The 18,007-nt window shown below is 40.1% G+C and overlaps 3 protein-coding genes across 4 annotated transcripts in view; all 3 read right to left on the bottom strand.

Moving 5' to 3' along the window:
* LOC115685837 (cell division cycle protein 48 homolog) overlaps positions 1–18,007 on the bottom strand; it is a 47,446-nt gene that overhangs the window by 20,302 nt on the left and 9,137 nt on the right. The gene's annotated exons all lie outside the window — the stretch shown is intronic.
* Positions 5,511–5,984, bottom strand: LOC130139168 (uncharacterized). Its single transcript, XM_056315594.1, has one exon. The coding sequence runs from the start codon at positions 5,982–5,984 to the stop codon at positions 5,511–5,513; it is 474 nt and encodes a 157-aa protein (XP_056171569.1).
* Positions 8,669–14,629, bottom strand: LOC115685836 (cell division cycle protein 48 homolog). Of its 2 annotated transcripts, none has more exons than XM_030610972.2 (9): positions 14,512–14,629; positions 14,167–14,335; positions 13,257–13,485; positions 11,475–12,241; positions 11,159–11,380; positions 10,982–11,053; positions 10,608–10,889; positions 9,641–10,000; positions 8,669–9,189 (listed from the first exon to the last, which is right to left on the bottom strand). In XM_030610972.2, exons 1-9 carry the CDS (start codon positions 14,538–14,540, stop codon positions 8,899–8,901), a joined length of 2,421 nt encoding a protein of 806 aa, XP_030466832.1. In that variant the 5' UTR covers positions 14,541–14,629; the 3' UTR covers positions 8,669–8,898. The 2 variants fall into 2 exon arrangements, with proteins under 2 accessions (XP_030466832.1, XP_030466833.1); XM_030610973.2 differs by having other exon boundaries at positions 14,167–14,332.

The raw sequence follows: 18,007 nt of genomic DNA, 5'->3' as shown, positions 1-18,007 counted from the left end.
GTGATAAGTTTGAAAGTTGTAGCACGGGAAGCAGCCTGAAAATTAGGTAAAGGCTAGATGGAATATATGTCGAAGGATTTTCTTCTCCGGTGACAATCGAGTAGAAAATATACTGATTAAACGGATATATTGCTATTACATTTCATGCATGCATTTGGCAAGTATAAATTCTTACTTCCTCCAATTCGCTAGGTGTGAACTTTGTTTTATACCCAAAAGGCATGTGAATATAAAATCAATTGCTTTATCAAAAGCACTTTTGACACGAGAAGCATTAGAAACGGAAAGATTTTATCCACTAACTTAAAGAATACAATTATTAATATTGACTTTCTACACGTGTTGGTATTATAAATTCGTTGGTATTAGATTGGAAAGATTCATCAATCCACGAAACAGATAAAACTATTAAATATTAAATTTCATATTTGTGTTAGTATTTTGATTTTGTTCGTGGAGCCAATGTTTCATCCCATTAGTGTACAACCCAAAAGTTCTAAAGATCAAAATCCATCGGTACATTTTCAACTATGGCTTCCTCAATGAGGTCAGTCTTCTAGTTCGACATTTATGAAGCGGCGTCGCTCGAAATTGCTCGAAACCGGCTGCACGGATCGGGTAAATCTGTATTCATGACTTGGTAAATAACTCGAATTGGGAATAGAACACGGTACCCGCCTCGCTCCTTGCTCCGAAATGACGTTTTTATCGATCGAGTAAATGGAGTCATTCAAAGACAAATAATGCATGTTTTTATCACCAGCAATAGCTTAAGACACTTTCAGGAGGGAGATCAGTTCTCAAGTCCTTCCGAAAAGTCAGCATAAAGAATTCGAGATGCAAAGGACTCTTGAGGCCCATTATCATGCACACGGGGTGACGCAGCTGTCGTGACCTCATTCCTCTTCGATCATCTCAGCATTACAAAGTTACAAAACCTGAATTATTAAACCACTTTTGTTTATTCTCCAGGATCTGTCTGTTGGAACAAAAGGTGTATTAGTAGGAAATGGAATCGGAATATAGTCGGACTTTGAGGTGTGTAATTACTCTCTTTTAGGATTAATTTGTCTCACGAAGTTGCTATAGGTTACTGGCAAATTCCCTTCGTAATACAACAAAGTCACGGTAAGAATACTGGATAGCAATTCCAGTATTTCTCCTAAAACTCTCTGCGAAACAATTGAGAAAATGGCTATCTCGTTTTTCTCTTGAGGAAGACGAAAATGAAGGGAGTTTTGAATATATGTCAATTGAACAGAATTGTCCCATATATATAAGCGAATAGAAGATATCTCTTGGTGTCTAACTGCCAATACGGACACACCCATTCATGTCCGAAAAATTGCAATTCAGACATAACCCTTCGTGTTTGAAAATCGCCACTCGGACACAACCGTTCATGTCCGAAAAGTTGCAATTCGGACACAACTCTTCGAGCATGAAACTGTCAATTTTAGACATACCTTTTCGTATCCTAAAACGGACAGTTTTGTTCATAAGTTAAAAAAAATTTAAAAAAATTAATCAAATAAATTATTGATTAAGGTTTGTTTTGGTCTGAACATGCGTGCCAAGTGCTAAATGCGCATTAAAATCACGCACCCGCATGCGGGTATTATGGGGTCTAGCCCACTCACCATTTTTTCTCCATTTACAATAAAGGATAATATCTTAACTTATAAATACACCAAAACTTTTCTTTCTTTCCTATATGGACAAGAAAAATGCCTTATTTGTTTGTTTGTAAACAAACACCAACCCTGTCTGTCTGTTTCAACCATGTCCGAAGGGCCGTTCATCGTTGCGCACTGTCTCATATCATGTCCATCGGTCGTGGTTGGTCGCTCTCAAAACAAGTTGAGAAGCATCGGCAACCTTTCTGATTGGAACACTTGATCATAACTAGTGGGTGAAAAAGAGATCAGATCAGTACGCAGCTGAGTGGAGAAAAAGCTCCTTTTTATGCAAGATATGCACATTGTAGAGAGCGTGATAGAGAAGTGACACATGGCGTCTTGGTATATGTTAGGAGTTTACCAAGACTTGGCCCTGTTGAATGCATTATCTCTTCATTGCGTTCGCCAATAGAACTCCAATTTTCCTAGTGTTGTATTGAGCACAAACGCATAAGACCATTGAGGGTATATGAAGATTGACCCAGACCAAACCCTAAAGTTTATAAGTGTAATTAAACGGAAAAATTACCAAAATAGTCTTAAACCTATTGCAATTGTGTCAATTTAGTCATAAACCTTTTTTTTATACTAATTTAGTCTTAAAATTTTTGCATTTGTGCCAATTCGGTCCATCCGGCTAATTTTGGCCAGCCGATTCTGACGTGGATGATGGTCGGCCAGCCAACACTGACGTAGCAATTTTTTAATATTATTTTTATTTTTTCTTTTCTTTTCTTTTTCCTTTTTTTTTCCTTCATCTTTATCTTCAACCTTTGGCCGGTCGCCGGTCCGGCGACTGGCTAAAGGCGAGGGCCGACAAGGTTGGCCACGTCGGTTGCTAGCGAAGCCGACCTCGCCAGTTGCCGGCAAGGACGAGCCCTCACCGAGGTCGGCCTCGCCAGCCCTTGGCGAGGGTTCGTCCTCGCCATCGCTGGTGAGGGCGGCCTCGTCCACCCCTGACGAGGCTCAACCTCGCTAGTTGCCGGCAAGTTCGAACTCGCCGAATCTGGCGAGGGCTCGTCCTTGCCGACCCCCGGACCGGCGACCGACCAAATGTTGAAGATGAAGATGAAGGAAAAAAAAAAAAAGAAAAGGAAAGGAAAAAGAAAATAAAAAAATTTGAAAAATTAAAAATAATATTAAAAATTGCAACATCAGCATTGGCCGGCCAGGCTACGTCCACGTCAGTGCCGGCAGGCCAAAATTGGCCGGATAGACTGAATTGACACAAATGCAAAAAGTTTAGGACTGAATTAACACAATTACAATAGGTTTAGGACTGTTTTGGTAATTTTCCCGTAATTAAACTAATGTGCACGAGTGTATGCGACATGTTGAAAGGCAATCTTAAAATTTCTGACTCGAGGCAATTCGAGCATAAACTTGTGGATCGAAGAGGAGAAACATGAAAAGTGAAGTAGCAAAATCAGCGATGAAGGAAACCCTAACGAAAGGTTTTCGATTTGCGCCATTCGAGCCCCGCCCCACATGAGGTGATCCTGAAAATTCCCAGTTTATACGTTCGAAGTGGAATTTTTTTTTCTTATGAGGGTAGTAATCAAAGGACGGATATGCCAAAATGGCTAATCCGGATAATTTGTGATATGTAACTTTCAAAATCGCCTCGAGCATTAGATTCTCAAATCAAGACGAGCATCTTATTACTCGGTTAATGAATGAAAACCTTATTAGTAAATTATACTTAACAATTATCGTTCCAAACTCAACTTTAGCCAAATCAGCTAGCTACCTTTCCAAGGCATCTTTAAGTGAAAAGGTATTAGTGGCAAAACCCAACTTAATCACCTCATTTATTGCACAAAACCCAATCATACACCCTACACCATTTTATATTGTAGAAGAGCTCTACTTTAATTATATAAGTATACATCGATATAATTAGATATATAAATATCAAATATAAAGAGAATAACGAAAGAGTTTCATCAATTTGTGCATTCCAATTTTATGCACATTGGATGTGAGATGTGAAGAAAATAATAATCATCAATTGTACCTCATGAATGGCCAAGAGCCCTCATATATAAAACAAGATTTTGGTAACTAAATTTCACAAAACAAAGTTTTATTTACGAAAAGGAAAAGGACAAATTGATCGCTTTCAATGAACAAAAGTATGCTTTACTCTATGTACTGGTGTACCTGCGCATGCTTCGCATGGGTTTTATATTTCAAAGTTTGCTGGAAATTCATGTTTACTAAATCACATTCCCCATGTTTCACATTCATCTTACAGGGAAATTAACTAATATTTGGAGCTATATGAATGACAAAAGAACCAAAAGATGCTCGTCGCGCCTTGACGGATCGCTCTAATGCGAGGGAGGTGCGGGAAAGCTTGATCAATATCTAAGTTTGGCCTTCCTTATTCAATGGTAAATTAACTAATTTTTAGAGCTATATCAATGACAAAAGAACCTGAAGATGCTCGTCACGCCTCGACGGATCACCTCTACGGCGAGGGAGGTGCGGGAAAGCTTGATCAATATTTCATTTTGGCCTTCCTTATTCAATGGAAACATCTCTGCTTGGCTTCAAATGAATGTTGTTTCGTCTGAAAAAAAAGAATGTTATTTCTTGCTTCTCTCTGGGTTATCTGGAAGACGAGAACTCCAAGGAATGATCCGAAGACTCATTTTGGACTTGAGAGTCAACGGAGAACTCTGATGCGCTTCAAGTTTGCAGAAGCCAATTTCAGGTGAACCGAAAACCTCCTTTGGTGGGTTGGCGAAAGTCGAATACCGATGGTAGCGCGAAAACGAATCCCGGGGAGCCGAGTGCCGGAGGTTTAATTCAAGGTGAGGATGGAAGGTGGTTACTGGCTTCTCTATGCAGTTAGGTCATTGGGATCATGCTGTTATCTGAACTGGAAAGTCTGAAGCAAGGATTCATCTTGGCCTGGAATGAAGGAACTCGTCTTCCGGAAGTGAATGTTGTTGATTCTTCAGAAGCAGTTCCTTTGATGATTTTAAAGTGCTACTGTGAAACATCTTCTTCTGGCAAATATGACACTCGATTGTAAATCTTTATTAGCAACAATAGAAGGTGGAAGTTACACTATCTGCAGAAAGAGAAACTATCTTTTAACAACTAGCACTTTATGTAGTAAAAAAGAGGTGTCTATATAGATCGGGATTCCATTTCTAAACACGAGTTTAGTGGGGACGGATTGTGTATGGGTTCCTTCCTAAGAAAGTTCAAAACCCGATTAAAACAGGTTTAAGTAAGCCGCTTAAACGAGTTTAGTGGGGACGGACTGTGTATGGCTACTGTGAAAATTCCCAGTTTCCTTACTCGACGCGCATTTTTATTACCACATTGGACAGTTCATCGTCGGTAAGCCGCTTTGGATTGGTTGTGACTGACTGCATGCTCGAGCATCGATTAACCCTAGTTTTTGCCGATGGCAATCTGAGATATGAAAGATGATACATACACTGAGAGAACGCCTAGGAGGATAAAATACTTTTAACCCAAAGTTAATGATAACTTGCTATTTCCCTGTATCAGGACTCGTAAGATTGTTAAACGTAAGAGGCAGGAACAGTTGGTTGATTGTTAGATTTCTTCCTTCACTGAGTCAATTGCATCGGAGAATCGGCTACTATGATTTCTTTTCCAATTTAGCCATAGAAGATTAAGAAAGCAGGAACTCGATTAACTGTGAACTCGGCAACACGAGACGACAAGAAATTTAGCAGTATAAGTGGGATGTAGGTATGCAAGCATCCCTTTATTCCTTAATAACTGTTCTTTTAAGGAAGTAAATGCCTAGTTCACTCCCACAGTAACGTCAGTGTTCCAACCGTATTAACGACCTTCCTCAAATAAGGTGACTTGAACATCAATCTTGGTTCCATCAACGACGTAATATGCAGAGAGAGGCAGGTCTTCGTTCATTTGAGTGTCGAGGCGAAAGAGAGTGATTGAACAGCTCCTAAGACCCCATCGCCTCTCGATTTTGTTCCTTAGGTCGGCGACGGAGTCCGTCTCTCGGGTCCTCATAGGGCCCTGCTTCAGGGAGGACTCGAGCTGGACGGCAATCTTTGTCCCCTCAGGCAATGGAGCCACGCTAAGCGTCACAGTCGCGGAGTCCCGGCCGAAGATGCAGTGTCGGATCTCCTCATCATCAAGCAGTGTCCGCTCGTCATACACCAAGGTCTGCCTCCCAATCTCCACGCCAAGGACGTCTTGGATCATCTCCTTCAAGTTGAGGATGGTGTCGAAGTACGTGACCTCGATTTGCGGCGTGATCTCTCCTCCATCGATGCGTAGGAGCACCATGGTCTGAAGATTGGGGAGGGAAGGGGTTCGCCTCTCGATTGGCTTGCCTTGTAGAGGGTGATTGGCAAGATTTGCGCAAAGGGTTTCGTCAATTATATGGATGATATGCATCCAAATTGAATGTGAAGAGCCACAATGAGATTTGCACGCTGCATGAATTACTTGTTTCTAAATCCTAGCTCAGGCTTTTTCATGATCAGTTGGTAGGATCATGAACAATGTCTCATCGTTCATGAGAGCACTCGTTTCAAATTAGTTTCATTTTTGCCTAGTTCTTTTTTCCCTCCAAAATTTCCCCGGAGCATGCATCATGCTAGGTACTGAATACAGATGTCATGCTTCTTTTTGCTTAATTTGTCAAGTCACTCCATCTGTGATTGGATAAAAGACTATTTGAGTTCAAATTGACAATCCACTATTAAAAAAGGGTATGAGTATACCTCTGATACTAGCGTAAAATCCTGTTAAAGATAGAAAATTCTTGACTTAGCGAAAGAAACAAACTTAAAACCCCTCTTTTGATGCTAAGGGTCTATTTAGTAACGTTTCTGTTCCTAGAAACAATTTCTGTTTAGAAATTGTTTTTTCTATTTCTATTTCCTAGACGAGTTTCTGAGAAAAAAACGCATTTAGTAACTATACAAAATTTCTATTTCCGGAGTAGAAAAAGAACAGAAATGCGTTTGGTAAGACACTAAAAATTTTTACTCCCAATTTTTTTATTTAATTATAAAATTGTCGGTGGAGACTTATCAATTCATGTTTGGATAAAATTGGACTAGAAATAGAATAAGAATATATTATGATATAGAATTGGATGACCTTAATACAATTATAAAGAAAATTACTCCTTATAGATAAAGCAAATACCGGGTGGTAGTCGAGGAAATTACAGTTTAGGGGACTTAACGATTCATGTTTGGATAAAATTAAACTAGAAATACAATAATAATATATCATGATATAGAATTGGATGACCTTAATATAATCATAAAGAAAATTACTCCTTATAGACATATCAAATATCGGGTGGTGGTCGAGGAAATTGCAATTTAGGGCATAGGATTTTAGGATTTGGGGTTAGGGGTTAGGGTTTTAGGATTTTGGTTTTGAGGTTTTGGGTTTTAGATTTTGAATTTTATGGTTTAGGGTTTAGGGTTTAGGTTTTAGAGTTTCGAGTTTTGGGTTTTAGGTTTAGCGTTTCAGATTTCGGGTTTTAGAGTTTGGGGTTTAGTAGTTTAGGGTTTTAGGGATTCGGATTTTGGGTATTGGGGTTTGGGATTTAGGGTATAGGGTTTATGGTATACAGTTTAGAGTTTGGGATTTATGGTTTAGGGTTCGGGATTTTGCAGTTTAACGTTTTAGGATTTAGGGTTTGGAATTACGATTTTAGGGTTTAGTTTTAGGGTTTCGGGTTTGGAGTTTTGGGGTTTAGGGTTTAATGTTTCGGGTTTTGGGTTTGGGATTAGAAGGTTTAGGGTTTTAGGGATTTGGGTTTTGGGGTTTCGGGTTTTTCATTTTAATATTACGGGTTTTAGGGTTTGGTTATTGAGGTTTAAGGTTTTGGGGTTTGGTTATTGAGGTTAAGGCTTTAGAGTTTAGGATTTGGGGTTTAGGGTTTAATATATCCCTGACCACTTTTCTGTTCTAGAAAACAAAAAAATTAAGGGTGCATTTGGCAACCGGCCAAAGAGTAACTATTTCTATTCTTTTGTTCTCAGAATCAGTTTTGAAATAGAAATCCGTTTGGTAAATTTTTTATTCTCGGGCACAAATTTACAAAAATTTGTTCCCAGAATCAGTTTTGGAACAGAATCAAGAAGCAAAAAAAATTATCTTCTTAATTCTAGGAACAAGAATCAGAAATGAAAAGAGAATTTTTTTTTTCTTCTTCTTCCTCTTGGTTTTCTTCTTCTTCTTATTCTTTTTCCAGACCTGTGGCCGGCCACAGGGCAAGGCCGGCGAGGGTGAGGGCTGGACCCTCGCCAGATTCGACGAGGGCGGATTGCGGCCTGGGCGAGGGTCGCCCTTACCAGATCTGGCGAGGGCGACCCTCGCCCAGGCCACCAAGAGTAGCCCTCCCCTAGGCTGCGAGTCGCCCTCACCAAAATCGGCGAGGGCAACACTCGCCCAAGCCGCGAGCCGCCCTCACTTGTGGCCGGTCGCCGGCGACCTAGCCATGGCCATGGAAGGGGAAGAAGAAGAAAAAAAAAGAAAAAATAAATATTAAAAATTTTAAAATATTATTAATAAAAAGAAATTTTATGCGGTTATCAAACGTATTTCTGTTCTTTTTCTATTCCAAGAATAAAAAACTTTCAAATGCTTATAAATTGTTCCCAAGCACGGAATAAAAAAGAATCATTTATAAACAAAAATTACTTTCGGGAACAGAATAATTGCCAAACACACCCTAACTGGTGTTACTAAACGGATTTCTATTATTTTTCTGTTCCGAAAAACAAAAAAACAGAAAAACAAATAAACAGAAACGTTACTAAATAAGCCCTAAAGATCCAATAAGTCCAACATTGATTCCTTCAAGAAGTAGTTTGTACATCTTGCAATTTGAATACGTTTGATGGGATGATGAAATTCATGCGAGCCACTTGTTATCGCATGCTGAAAACAGACGTCGTGCACATGGTCCCCTTTCTACCCATACATTCCAACACGCGACCAACGGAAAAAAAGTGACGCTCATCGACCAAGATAAATCACTACAGTACAGATTTCAAATGGATGGTCGCTAGCAATAATGTGAGAAACACAGGAAGTTCAGAACCTGAAACTGATTGGTGTCAGTCAGACAAATATGAAGCCATGGCCCTCCCATGAGACAATTCCAACATAATACAGTAAAACAGGAAGGAAAAAGGTTTAAAATGGAAATGGAAACACAGAGACCATCTGATTAACTATAGAGGTCATCGTCATCAGCAGCACCAGCAGAAGCTGCGAAAGGATCTGATCCCGCAGCACCGGCACCAGCCTCTGCAAATCGAAATTCGCTTCCAAACCCTCTCGACTGCTGGAGTGTCTGGGCAAAAGCTTGATACTTCCTAATATCGGCATCACTCACACTCCTGCGAGCATACTTCATCGATTCCTCGAAATGTGCGGCTTTGATCTCAGCCACTTCATCCTCGACGTCCTCCTCCATGGCTTCTGGATTATCCCTTCTCCTTCTCTCCCTCTCGATATCCTGCAAAACACACGACAAAAGAGGAAAAGCTTAGTTCCTAGGCTATATTTGGTAGCAAAACATCTAGACAGGAAACTGATCAGTCTAGGAGAAGTGGAAAGTATGCGAAATGTAATGAGCACTCATTCGTATGTCAGCAATAGACAAGCAATGTGTAAGGAATCCTCAAAAAATTACAGGCAGTATCATAAAGAACCATGATGGCGAAAATGGGTAAACATGCAACTATTTGAACAATACGTTTTAACTAGGAGAACCAGAGAATTCACGCATTCTGAGTGTTAAGACCACAAGCGGTCATCCCCCCTTCAATTTGCGCGACTGAAATTATGGAATCAAATGAAGATAGAACCTTGATTCTACTTCAGTTCCCACCCATCTCACGAACATCATAACTCAAGTCATTAAAAGGAGAGACACAGTAAAACATCAAATAAGAGAGGAACTGTACTTTCTCGATGTTTTCTCTGATGGCATATTTGCACGCACGCTGGCATATTTCTGTGATATCAGCACCACTGAAACCTTGCGTATACTTAGCAAGAGCTCTCAGATCAACGTCTTTGGAGACTGGAGATTTCCTCAAACATGCCTTGAAGATTTGATGTCGAGAGTCCTCATCAGGGAGAGGGATGTAAATCAGTTGATCAAGACGGCCTGGACGTAGAAGTGCAGGGTCTATAATGTCTGGCCTGTTGGTGGCTCCAATGATGAACACAGTTTTCTTCGCAGACATCCCATCCATCTCAGTGAGCAGTTGGTTCAAAACCCTATCAGCAGCACCCCCAGCATCTCCAACACTGCTTCCTCTCTGCATGTAATGCAACCAAGAAAATGAGGTGGAAGTCAAACGAGACAATTAAGGAACCAACATATCTCAGAAAAAAAAACACAAAGGAAAAGGAACTAAGGCATTTGTACATAACAAGTTTTGCCTTATTAGTTCTTCAATAAAGGATTAACAAAAATCAACCATAATAAAAGCTACTGCTTATTGAATCAGTGTAGCACAATCTGCAATCCCACTGTTGTTTAGGCATCAGAAATTAACAACTTTTAAACCTCAAAATACTCTGTTATGGGGATTGATAGAAAGACATGAAGCACAAACAGAAAATAATAATATTATTGACGACAAGTAGTTCATTAACTTGCGCATATAAACAGCACTTGATATATTTAAATTGCTGCCATGAATTCTAGGTTACCAATCTACAAACAATATTCAGTTTTATCACATCAAGCAGATGAGATTGTATCTGCTTTATAATAACTCTTTCGATACATTTTGACTCACTGACGTGAGAATATCACCTGCATTCAACCATTCTCATTAATACTACAATCAGGATATACTTCCATTCCTATACGGTTTTTAAATCCAACCCAAGAACCATAGAGAATGAAGAAAACCAAACCTGTGTAGCAATCGAGTCGAGCTCGTCGAAAAATAGAACGCAGGGGGCAGATTGTCGGGCCTTGTCAAAAATTTCACGTACATTTGCCTCACTCTCTCCAAACCACATAGTAAGCAACTCAGGTCCCTTCACACTGATAAAATTTGCCTGACATTCATTGGCTATAGCTTTAGCCAGAAGAGTTTTGCCACATCCAGGAGGACCATAGAAAAGGACTCCCTTAGAAGGTGACATTCCAAATTTCTCAAACTTCTCAGGATGCTCCACTGGATATTGAACAGTCTGCACAGAAAACGACAAAGGAAGCATTAAATTTCAAATTCATGACCTCACAAAAGCGTACACAAAAACAAAAAGAATACAAGTAATCATACCTCTTGAAGCTCTCTTTTGACATTCTCAAGACCACCAATGTCTTCCCAGCTCACGTTCGGCACTTCAACCACCTGGGTGGAAAATTGTTGCAGGCATTAGATTCAAACTCAGGGGCAGGAGAATAATACCATGGAGCAGCTCAAAATGATACATAAGCTACATTTTAAAATACTTACCGTCTCACGCAGAGCAGATGGGTTGCTTGTTCCAAGAGCAGTCTGGAAGTGCTCATTTGTAACTGCCATGGAGTTGAGTATCTCTGCATCTATCGTCTCATCTTCCAAATCAATGACATCCATCTTTTCTCTGATGCACTGAAGTGCAGCTTCAGTGCAGAGAGCAGCAAGATCCGCACCAACATAGCCATGTGTGTCCTTAGAAATTCTTTCCAAATCAACCTGCATAACATTGAATAGAATTTTAAGGACCGAGGGGAAAAAGAAGATACCTATACAACAAACTTGTCAGGAAACAAAAAGGAAAATCTTATACATCTTCAGCAAGCTTCATGTTCTTTGTATGAATGCGTAGGACTTCAAGGCGCCCAACTTCGTCTGGAACTCCGATATCAATTTCCCTGTCAAATCTCCCAAATCTTCTCAGAGCTGGGTCAATGCTGTTCGGTCGGTTAGTAGCTCCGATAACTATGACATGGGCACGAGATTTCAAACCATCCATGAGTGTTAGCAGCTGAGAAACGATCCTCCTCTCGACCTCTCCATGAGTCTTCTCTCGCTTCGGAGCAATTGAATCTAGCTCATCAATAAAAATGATGGAAGGTGCATTTTTCTCGGCTTCCTCGAAAGCTTTCCTGAGATTGCTTTCACTTTCACCAGCCAGCTTTGACATGATCTCTGGTCCATTGATACAGAAAAAGAAGGCACCAGTTTCATTTGCAACTGCCCTTGCAATGAGGGTTTTCCCAGATCCAGGAGGTCCATACAGCAGGATTCCTTTCGGCGGTTTCACACCAATTGATTTGAATAACTGTGGATGTCTCAATGGTAGCTCTACCAGCTCCCTAATTTGAGCCATTTGCTTCCTAACACCACCAACATCATCATAACCAACCTCATCTAATCTATTCTCATCCTCCCTACTCACAGGTTCTCCCTCGCAGAAGATTTCTGTATCTGGGGCAACAACACAATACTCGGCAGGATCGGTCTCAATAACCTTGAACTCGACACTTCTCATTCCTCCTCTAACAAGGAAGAGATCACCTTTCCTCACAGGACGATATGCCTCCAGGAAGTAAGCTACAGAGAGTGAACCGATCAAGTTAGTAGTTGTCCATCCAATCCAAAGATCATCATTGCAAAAAGAAATGAGCTATTTAAGTGTTTGTGCTCGAACTAACATGATTCTGCAGTCAATGGTTTAATCGTTTGAATAGAAAATAAGCACCGGCATCCCTCGCACAGGTTAGCAGTAGCTCACGTATCTTTTAGCATGCTTTGCCCGATATCAGAAGGCATATTCGAGTCAACTAATCACTTTTAGAAAGTAACATCGTCTCACTGAGATCTCTCGAGAATAGTTATATAAGAGAAGTGCTCTACAAAACATAAAAACTAACAAAAACAAACCACTGTTTTCGGATGGTCTGAACTGAGTCCCCAGCTATTTTAGTATTCACTGGATTTGTTTACCCAAAAAAAAGAGGACCAAGCAGAGCCATCCAATATTTGGTGCACTCACAGTACTCAGTAGTTAGTACTAACTAAATGTCGCGACGCTTATACGAAAGTGATAGCAAATCAAAGCACAAACACTTTGCAATGGGATTACATTTATAAAAGATGAAAAGGACAAATCAACCCACCTAACACAGGCCGCAAGCCTGGATATTAAAAAAATGAAGATGCTAATCACCATTACTTAGGAACTGGCAAAGCATAAAGGGTCCAAAAAATTCATTGAAACAGGCAGATTTATGTTATATTTTTTTTTTGGCTATCCCCATTTATGGTTTCTTACACCATCAAGTGTTTAATTTAATATGCAGTAATTTTTGCATACAATATTAACCAAAATTCCATGAATGAGAAAGTGGGTACATAAAACATCGTCAAGATAAAAATCGCAGCACTACAATACAATCAGATGGTAGGTATAATTTTTAAATTGAAAAAAAAAACATGACTACAGAAGGCGATGATCACATAGGACCAATAGGTAAAGAAGTGAGCAAAACGGTATTTCCTACATCAACATAAATGAGAGGGAACTGTGCAGTTATAAATTACAAGCCCATAGAAAAGAGAAACTCACGCTTCAAGAATGCATCGAAGAGATTTCCAGTGATCCCTTCAATGGTGTCATCCACAGGAAGTATGTGAACCCGCTTTCCATACTTGACATCAGGACATTGATGCACAGAAACAACATCCCCCAGTCTAACCCTCAGGTTTTGTCTCACCGCTTTGTTCATCCTTATCTTTGGCTCCTCGCACGTGTCATCAGCGAGAGCAATGCAAACAGTATCTTTCCTTTTCTTCCCCTGGATAGAAGAAGATAGCGTTTTAAGACCACCACAGTGCCTACAATCTCAAACCTATATTGTCACGCTACCGGAAAAGCCGTCCTTTGCAGCACAGAGATGGAGACAATGCCATCGCGTGTGCAAGTGAACAAGTACTAAGAGGGAGATAGAGAAAGAAAATTCTATCATGAAAAGATGTTCAATCACCATGAGTAATGTGACTAACTAGCTTACATGGCGCAGTGGCGACTTAGTAAAATCAAGTCATAAGGTTGACATTGAGCATGACACCATAGAAACTATGACCGTCGGAGCTAAAAAAGAGATCTTTTGCATCAATCGTCTCACACATGCATTCAATGCAGGGAACGACGTAGTGTAACGAAAAAAGCAGAATCGAACCACATTAAAATCTGCAGAAGCTCAGATAATATCACAAAAATCCATAATCAGAGGAGGTCCTAGGTTTCAATTTAGACACACATCGACCTCAAAAGCTCGAAAAAGCGCTACTAAAATCCAGACACGACACCACACGACAACGAAACGCGACTAAAAAAAACGGGATCACAAACAGGCCAATCCAACGCAACCCCAGAACACGACACCCCCCCCAACACACACACAATCACCCGAACGTTGAATCGAACGCATAACCGAATCGATATCCCGGGGGGAAAGGGCGGTAAGAGCAACGACCTTGACGAGGATGGTGTCGCCGCGGAAGAGCTGGAGCTTCTCCATGGTCTCCGGGTGGAGCGCGACCACGGAATTGTCGTCGTTGACGGCCTCGTCGACGACGAGGCGGTTAGCGGCCTTCTTGCGCTCCAGGATCGCGGTGCTGAAGTCCCGCTTCGTCCCCTTGCTGCTGCCATCATCACAAACCACACACATACACGCACGCACAACCAAGAAACAGAAAAAAAACCGATCGGCGAGGTCAGATTGGCCGGAGAGAGAAAGCACCGCAACCGGCGACGGCGAGCCCTTTATGAAAGAGAGAGAGATAGAGAGAGAGAGCGAGAGAGAGGATCCGGGGCTTACGCGTCGGAGGATTCAGCATGGTCGGCCATGGCGTCCGATTCGAGCGAGCGAGCGAGCGCGCAGAGACGGGGAAGAGAGAGAGAGAGTAAGGAAGACGGAAGGGAATCGCTTATGTGAAGAGAGAGAGAGAGAAAGACGGGCTCGATGGGGTTGTATTTATTTTGAAGGGGACTCCCCCTTTCTTGCTAGAAAAGAAAAGTTTTTTTTTCTTTTCTTCTTTTTTTTTTCTTTCCTTTTTATACATGAACCATATATTATTATTTTTTTAATTTTTATCGTCTCTGTTATATATCACTTGGAAAATTTTTTGGCCGGATAATCGATCGGTCGTTTCTTGTTAGGAAAGAAAAGGCAAGTTCTCCTTTTTAAACCTTTCTTTTTTTTCAATTTCACAGACGAGGAAAGGTGTCGGGAAAATCATAAATCTGTTGCATCATTGTCAATTTAGTCCCGAACCTTAATTGACATAGCGTCAATTCAGTTTGTCCGACTGATTTTGGCCGAATATTGCTGACGTGAATGCTGTACATGGACAACTTTTAAAAATATTTTAATATTTTTTCGAATTATTTTTTTCCCTTTCTTTTTCCTCCTCTCCCTTCTTCCTCCCGCCAGTCGCTAGACCTTGCCTGACAATAGGTTGTTTATGTCAACAATTTCATGCCAAAATTAACAGGAATGACTGAATTAGCACTACGACAAAAGATTTAAGACTAAATTAACAATTTTCTGACACATTTCCCTTCAAGGTGAATTCCTTATTTTAACATGCCGATATCCGCACGATCTGTGCCACCAAATTCCCCCCATATCTTTGTCTTCCTTAGGGAAAGGGAATACCCTATCAAAATTTTACATCCTGGTGATCTCGACATTCGGACGAAAATCAAGATGAAACCTTTTTAAGGATATACTTAGGTCCGAATTGGTCCTTAGGAAAGAAAATATTCTCCTTTTAACCTTTTTATTTTAAGTTTTATGAATTACCGATTTTCTGTATTTTCCTCCCTATTAATATCGATTGGAACTTTTTTTGGCTTAATAATCAGCAAAAAAAAAAAGGAGCTTAAGGGAATTAATTTTAAATTTGTGAGGAAAAAGAAAACAAAACATAGGTGGTGACTTTATCTTTCACCACACATGTCATGTCTAGTGGATAAGTCCACATCCAATTGAATGAGTCAAATAAATCCAATACTACTATGATTATGCTATCAAGAAAGAAAATGCTTCAAGATTAATTTCAGTTGAGTTTGATTTAAATATGCGATTAGAGCTATCCTCACTACGAATTAAAGGATTTTTGTCCCATCACTTGAACAAACTAAGATTTTCAAAGATTATAATGCAGTAATATCAAAAAATTAATTATATTTAAATTCAATTGATTGGGGGTCAATTTTTGGCTTCCGTTGAAAAATTATTAGGTACTTTTAAAGCACACTCGTTACTCCCGTTCAATTTAAATTCATATTTTTGTTAAAAATGGGTCAAACGCTGATCGAGTTCTTAATAACTTCTTCTAAAAATACATCGTGAATTGAAAAATACAAATTAGAAAGACAGACTTCCTTGATTCCTTACCTAGGCATTATTTCATGAGGAAAATTCCAAATAATGGTATGAAATGAGATAATTTTCTCAAAAGAGGACTTCAAGTTAATGTTGTTTCAAATAAGGGTATCAACTGGCCAAGTCAATCTCAAATAAGGGCTTGACTCACGAGGCAGGGAGCACTTGATTTTTTCGACAATTGGAACATGGCATATTGGTCCAAAACAAAATATGAATAAAATTTAAAAAAAACCATAAAAAAAAAAATCACAGCCGTCGGTTTTGTCCAAAACATTTGATTTTTCTGTCAGCATAACATATTAACCACGATCGACATTGCCAGCCCACCATGCGTCGACCAACCATCGCACCACCTCACTGTGTTTCGCCACCACCTCATCGTCGCAAGCCTAGGTGTAGTCTTGAGCATTGAGTAAAGCCCATTACCCTTATCCTTTGTCTCTGCGGGTCAAGTGACGGATCTGGGGTCAAGATGTCGAATCTGATGTCGCCAGCCTTAGAGATCCCATATTTGCTATCCTAAGATGCCGGGGCCCTGCGTTGTCGCAAGCCCGAGCATCGAGCGAAGCCCCTCCGCCCTCTATCTCTGAGGGTCTGGGCTCGAGACGTCGTGCCAACTCGCCTAGGGGTGTCAGAACCGAACCGAGATACGAACCGAACCGAAAATTTTGTGCATTTCGGTTCGGTTTCGGTTCGGATCATCAAAATAAACCAATTTTTCTTTTCGGTTTGGTTTATTTCGATTCGGTTCGGATCGAACCGAACTAAAATAAACACTTGGGTTTAGGGCTATTTTGCCCTCTCTCCCCTTCTCTCTCCTCTCTCCTCTCTCTCTCTGCTTAATGAACTTGAAACCAAAAACTGATCCGAACCAAATTGATTTTTCGGTTCGGTTCGGTTCCAATTCAGTTCGGCTCAAGGTGGCACCCTTAATGGTTCGGTTCGGTTCGGTTTTCTTGAAAAACCGAACCGAACCGAATCAAACCATTTACACCCCTAACGTCGCCAATCCCATATTCGGCATCCCTGGCCCTGGAGATCCCAGATCTGGTGTCCTCCAAGGCCGGCGACACCATTGGTGACCTCCGCCGGGTCTAGAAAAGAATAAGGCAAAGAATGGTAATGGCTAATATTGTTTGTTCTTTTTTCTTTTTCAGTTTTTTCTCTTTTCTTTTCAATTTTTATTCAAATTTTTATTTGGATAATAATGCCCTTAATGGGATCATTTCAAATGCTTATTTGAAACAAAATTCACTTTTTGAAACTGATTCCGAAAAATTGATCTCATTTCGAGGGCCTAATATCCTAAAAAACCTCCAACTTTAACTTTTGTTCCAATTTTACCTTTTATCTCATTGGAAAACCTCAAACTTTAGATCCAGTCCCAGTTTTACCATAAACTTTTTTTTATCCCTTAAAAAACCCCACAACTTTAGGTCATATCTTAATTCTACCTTAAACTTTTTTTTGTCTTATGAAAAATCCCAAACTTTAAGTCCAGTCCAAATTTTATCCTAAAATTTTTACAGTCTCATAAAAAATCACAAATTTTTACTTAAGTCACAAATCTACCCCCATTAACCTCCGTCCAAAATTTCTCATTTACAAACCGAGAGATGGAAAACTCTCAAGCATAATATGTTCAAGCGTCCCAAGCGCTTTCCAATCGCGAGAGATGAAACATTCCCAAACGCGATAGATTGACAATCAGAGTGCTTATTCCCAAGCATAAGGGCGATTTTGACGGAGGGTTAATGGAGAGTAGATTTGGGACTCAAGTAAAAGCTGGTGATCTTTTATGAGACAAAAAAAATCATAGTGATATCGAAACTAAACCTAAAGTTGGGATTTTCTCACGAGATGAAAACAAATTTAGGGTAAAATTGATACTGAACCTAAAGTTAAGGGCTTTTAATGAGAC

Source organism: Syzygium oleosum, unplaced genomic scaffold (genome assembly GCF_021117445.2).
Source record: "Syzygium oleosum isolate NSW1041296 unplaced genomic scaffold, Sole_v2.1 Sole_v2.10, whole genome shotgun sequence".
In the NCBI taxonomy this organism is placed as follows: Eukaryota; Viridiplantae; Streptophyta; class Magnoliopsida; order Myrtales; family Myrtaceae; genus Syzygium; species Syzygium oleosum.
The sequence above is the reverse complement of the archived record's forward strand: the minus strand, read 5'-3'. Positions and strand labels throughout refer to the sequence as shown.

Excerpts from the sequence above, each read along its gene's own strand:
- LOC130139168 (XM_056315594.1), bottom strand. The coding sequence starts at position 5,984 with ATGGTGCTCCTACGCATCGATGGAGGAGAGATCACGCCGCAAATCGAG.
- LOC115685836 (XM_030610972.2), bottom strand. The coding sequence starts at position 14,540 with ATGGCCGACCATGCTGAATCCTCCGACGC. Across the intron at positions 12,242-13,256 it reads CTTCGATGCATTCTTGAAGC|CTTACTTCCTGGAGGCATAT; the intron begins GTGAGTTTCTCT and ends CACTCTCTGTAG. Across the intron at positions 11,381-11,474 it reads ACATGAAGCTTGCTGAAGAT|GTTGATTTGGAAAGAATTTC; the intron begins GTATAAGATTTT and ends AATGTTATGCAG.